General features: G+C 37.3%; 1 protein-coding gene across 2 annotated transcripts in view; it reads left to right on the forward strand.

The window, feature by feature from the left end:
* LOC107667532 (U5 small nuclear ribonucleoprotein 200 kDa helicase-like) overlaps positions 1-4,688 on the forward strand; it is a 24,494-nt gene that overhangs the window by 14,029 nt on the left and 5,777 nt on the right. For both annotated transcript variants that reach the window (XM_016459211.1, XM_016459210.1), the window contains 7 exons: positions 1,120-1,309; positions 1,473-1,643; positions 1,726-1,886; positions 1,998-2,225; positions 2,327-2,518; positions 2,614-2,792; positions 2,891-3,042. In XM_016459211.1, the coding sequence (XP_016314697.1) occupies positions 1,120-1,309; positions 1,473-1,643; positions 1,726-1,886; positions 1,998-2,225; positions 2,327-2,518; positions 2,614-2,792; positions 2,891-3,042 (1,273 nt within the window). The remainder of the gene's footprint in view (positions 1-1,119; positions 1,310-1,472; positions 1,644-1,725; positions 1,887-1,997; positions 2,226-2,326; positions 2,519-2,613; positions 2,793-2,890; positions 3,043-4,688) is intronic.

Consider the following 4,688-nt stretch of genomic DNA (forward strand, 5'->3'; position numbering starts at 1 on the left):
CATAAAGAAACTCACAGAACAAACATTCTGAGGTAAAAATTCTAAATGTTTCGTATATTCATAGCATGATATAGTTAAGTAACATACCATGACAAGGGAGCTATTTTGCTGAATATTTTCACGATTGCAAATGTTACACTGATTTTAGTTCAACAAGCAAGTAGTAAAGTATATGAAGTTACTTACATTTTAGACACAATTGACTGTTTTGTTCTATTTCACCAACGAAAACAGAATTATTGCGCACACTCTCCAAGCAACACTGGCGTTTTTTTGTTACTGAATGATTCAGCTGTTTGAAGGAATCTGTTTAATGAATAAGTGACTTACCGCCACCTACTGTCGGTTTAGTCTCATGTTTAAAAGTTTGCATTTTTCCCCAACATTTCTCATTTGTATGTTCAAAATTTTATTTACAACATTAATCTCATAACATTGTTTATTGCAGTTGTAATTTTGCAGGGTAAATTATTTAATTTGATTGGTAACAGCCCTGTAGTGTATTCAATTTGTCGATCAATTGTTAGAATTTGACATGAAAGATGACACATTTAATAAGGTAAAAAAAATATTGGCCTTTATAAAGGTAAATGACATCCTGTGGTAAAACATTCAGATCTAAGTATGTCAAAGCTGACAGAAAACTGATGAAAATATTTCTTCAGAATAAATTGTTTACACCACCAAAAATCTCAGTGATGCAACACTTTTGTGGGAATATTTTGTATGGGATATTGTCTGCTGATATGAAAAGTTCACTGTATATCGTAATAACAAATAGCATTTTTGACAGCGATGATATTTTGTTTTCTTTTTACAATATTACATATATATGTATGTAATATAATGTGTATTTCCTTCACAGGTTTGGTCTTAAATTTCACATAAGGTGGTATTAAAAAGTTAAAAAGGTCTTAAAGTCTTAAATTTAACTTGTTCATATCTGTAGACACCCTGAAAAAGATCAGTAAATGACTAATAATAATAATGAGTTTTATTATTACAAGAATAAATAATTACAAATAAATGAATATTTAATTTTATACAACATTTTAATAAATGTTTTTTTTCCCCAGTATTTTGACATTGAGCTAGCAAATAAATGTCTGCTTCTTTCAGATACACTGCTCATCTGAGGCGTTCTGGATCTTAGTAGAGGATGTGGACAGTGAGGTTGTTCTTCATCATGAGTTCTTCCTCCTGAAGGCCAAGTACGCTCAGGATGAGCATCTTGTGACTTTCTTTGTGCCCGTGTTTGAGCCGCTGCCACCACAGTACTTCATTCGCATAGCTTCAGACCGTTGGCTGTGTAAGTTTGCAACTTAATACTGCAGGGTGTATTACTAAACCGTATTGAATATTTAAAATACTAATTCAGTATGGCATTGATGTAGTGACCAAAATCTGTAAGGATAATGAAGCATTAGAGGTATTGGGGAATTATGAAGATTTTTTTCTCTCTCTTTTTCAAGCATGTGAGACGCAACTGCCTGTTTCATTCCGTCACCTGATCCTGCCTGAGAAATATCCTCCTCCAACTGAGCTGCTGGACCTGCAGCCATTGCCCGTGTCCGCTCTGAGAAACGCAGCCTTCGAGAACCTCTACCAGAACTTTCCCTTTTTCAACCCAATCCAGACCCAAGGTACCTGCCTTTATAGACCATCCACAACACACTATATATTGGACTGAGACTTGTAAATGTAAACTATTCTTGTTTTCCTCAGTGTTCAATGCAGTGTACAACAGCGATGATAATGTCTTTGTTGGCGCCCCCACCGGCAGTGGGAAGACCATATGTGCTGAGTTTGCCATTCTTAGGATGCTCCTACACAACTCAGAGGGCTGCTGTGTCTACATCACACCCATGGAGGCTCTGGCTGAACAGGTAAGTCCATAAATATATGCCTTTATGGAAAATGTCTTAATGTAAACGTTTATGTAAACCTCAAGAAATTTAAAGTTAAATGTCATGATTGAGACATTATTTTTTGTGCAGGTCTTTATTGACTGGCACCAGAAGTTCCAGGAGACTTTGAATAAGAAGGTTGTCCTGCTCACTGGTGAGACGAGCACTGACCTCAAGCTGCTGGGTAAAGGTGACATCATCGTCAGCACCCCAGACAAGTGGGACATCCTGTCCCGCCGCTGGAAACAGAGGAAGAACGTGCAGAACGTTAGTCTCTTCATTGTAGACGAGATTCATCTCATTGGAGGTGACAATGGAGTAAGTGTTTGTTTATTCTGGTTTCTAAACAATGATTTTTAGCTGTTAAATCACCAGAGATCATTTGTTTCGATTTATTTCTAATTTTCTGTCTTTTGTAGCCTGTGTTGGAGGTGATTTGCTCCAGGATGAGGTACATCTCCTCTCAGATTGAGCGGTCCATCCGTATCGTGGCCCTCAGCTCCTCTCTGTCTAATGCTAAAGATGTGGCCCACTGGCTTGGCTGCAGCACTACAGCCACCTTCAACTTCCACCCCAATGTCAGGCCGGTTCCTCTTGAGCTTCACATTCAGGTTGGCCTGAAGCTCTTTGTAACTTAATTTCATGTTTAGGCACAATCCTGACTTGTTTAATTTAATCCACCTCACTAATTTTCCCCCCTCCTCAGGGCTTCAACGTGAGTCACACACAGACTCGTCTGCTGTCCATGGCTAAACCAGTGTATCACGCCATAATGAAACATTCCCCATCGAAGCAAGTGCTGGTCTTTGTGCCATCAAGACGTCAGACTCGTCTCACTGCTATTGATATCCTCACCTTCTGTGCTGCAGACGTGGTCCCACAAAGGTGCTTGGAGAAGATCTGTATCGCATATATTAGACACTAGCTTTTTATACTGAGTGACATTAGGCATCTGACCTCTATCCTGATTTTTATTCCTGCAGGTTCCTGCACTCAACTGAGAAGGACCTGGCTCCATTCATGGAAAATCTCTCTGATGTTACACTGAAGGAGACCCTCTCTAATGGTGTGGGGTACCTTCACGAGGGCCTTTCACCTACAGAGCGCAGGATTGTGGAGCATCTCTTCACCTCTGGTAAGACACATAAAACAAATGTTTTGTAAAACGAGTATAATTTGTTTGAAAACCTTCCAGAGTAATACTGATGTTGTTTTGTTAGAAAATGAATATATAGGTTTCATAAATTTGGGCTGTTTTTGAGCAGCTTTGAGTTACAAGTTCAAAGGAATTTAAATCAGTGGAGTTAATAATGGTAATTCTCAGATTATTTGTTCATAATTTCATATAGTGATGAATTATATATTGAAAACAAATATAATGTATATTGATCAAATATTTTCTTACATCACCCTGCTTTGCTGTAGTTCATGTATAATTTGAAATTTCAAAAAATGTTAAAATGGGGTAGATGCAGTAATAACATGGTAATAACAAAACATTCAAAATTGAAAATGTTTGCTCGTTCACTCATTAATGAAGTTATTAATCACATAAAGTATGGTTTTAGTTCAAAAATACATAAGTTATAACTGTTTCTAAGCTTACATTCCACCAGGTTCAAAGGGACCCAGGAATGCTAATATATGTACAGGGTGTCCGCGAGTCTTAAAATGTCTTAAATTCGGATTCGATGGGTCTTAAATATTTTTGGTCACATTACCGCTAAATCTTCAGTCTGACGGACCTAATGACTGTTTAAAATCATTGGACAGACCGAAGATTTTTTCTTCCCCGTGGTAACGGTTACTGCGTCATCAGAGAGAATTGCAGTAGCAGAATACAGGTCGAGCTCATAGGCTGTATAGGCCGAACTACCTTCTTAATGTTCTCAATAATAATAATAATAATGTAGGTCGAGCTACAGCTGATCAGCCTTCTAGCTAGTTTAAATTGTTGTTTTTTTTACTTGCCTGACCAGACAAATAGCCTGATTAAAACGTGACAAAAAAATAACCAGCTAAGTATCAAAACGCGAGAATGATTCTTCTAATTTTATTAGCCTACATTCAATGTAAGCGATTGATTATGGATGGTGTATTTCTGGTGTCAAGGTCGCGCTGTTGAGGCTCACTCTGTCTCTTTGTGAGAGACTTCAGAACAAATGAGCGTAACAGCACACAAACTCAGAAGAAACACACTGAGGTAAAAATTCAAAATGTTTAGTTTATTCATAACATGATATGACAAGTGAGCTATTTTGCTGAATATTCTCACGATGCAAAAAAACATTCAAAACACCTACAGACTGCACGTATGCATTACGCGAAGTCTAGTGTGCATGCGCATTTACAGTGCGCTCTTTCACTGCATGATTCAGTCTATTAAAATACATTCAGAATGATCACAAATTCAAGACATGGGGGCAGAAAATGTGTATATTTATACCACTTCATATAGTTAATCAATTTCACACGAAGAGTGCCTTTTTTTCTCCAAAAATTACCATATACAAATGTGATAATGATTTTTTACAACAGTTCAATAAACTAGTTTTTATACACCATATTGCCTGTTTTTGCTCTATTTCTCCAACAAAAATAATTCCAAACAAAGCCACAGCGCTGTTTTGTGTCTTTGAGCAACGTGACCCTGTTCCGTTCCTGAATGAATCAAGCGTTTAAATGATTCGGTTCAATCGCAATGACTCACTTATTTCCAGTGACTTGCTGCCACCTACTGGCGGTTTTAATTTCACATTTAAAGTATCTTTTCATTTTTTT

Source organism: Sinocyclocheilus anshuiensis, unplaced genomic scaffold, assembly GCF_001515605.1.
Source record: "Sinocyclocheilus anshuiensis isolate Anshui unplaced genomic scaffold, SAMN03320099.WGS_v1.1 scaffold1132, whole genome shotgun sequence".
Classification (NCBI taxonomy): domain Eukaryota; kingdom Metazoa; phylum Chordata; class Actinopteri; order Cypriniformes; family Cyprinidae; genus Sinocyclocheilus; species Sinocyclocheilus anshuiensis.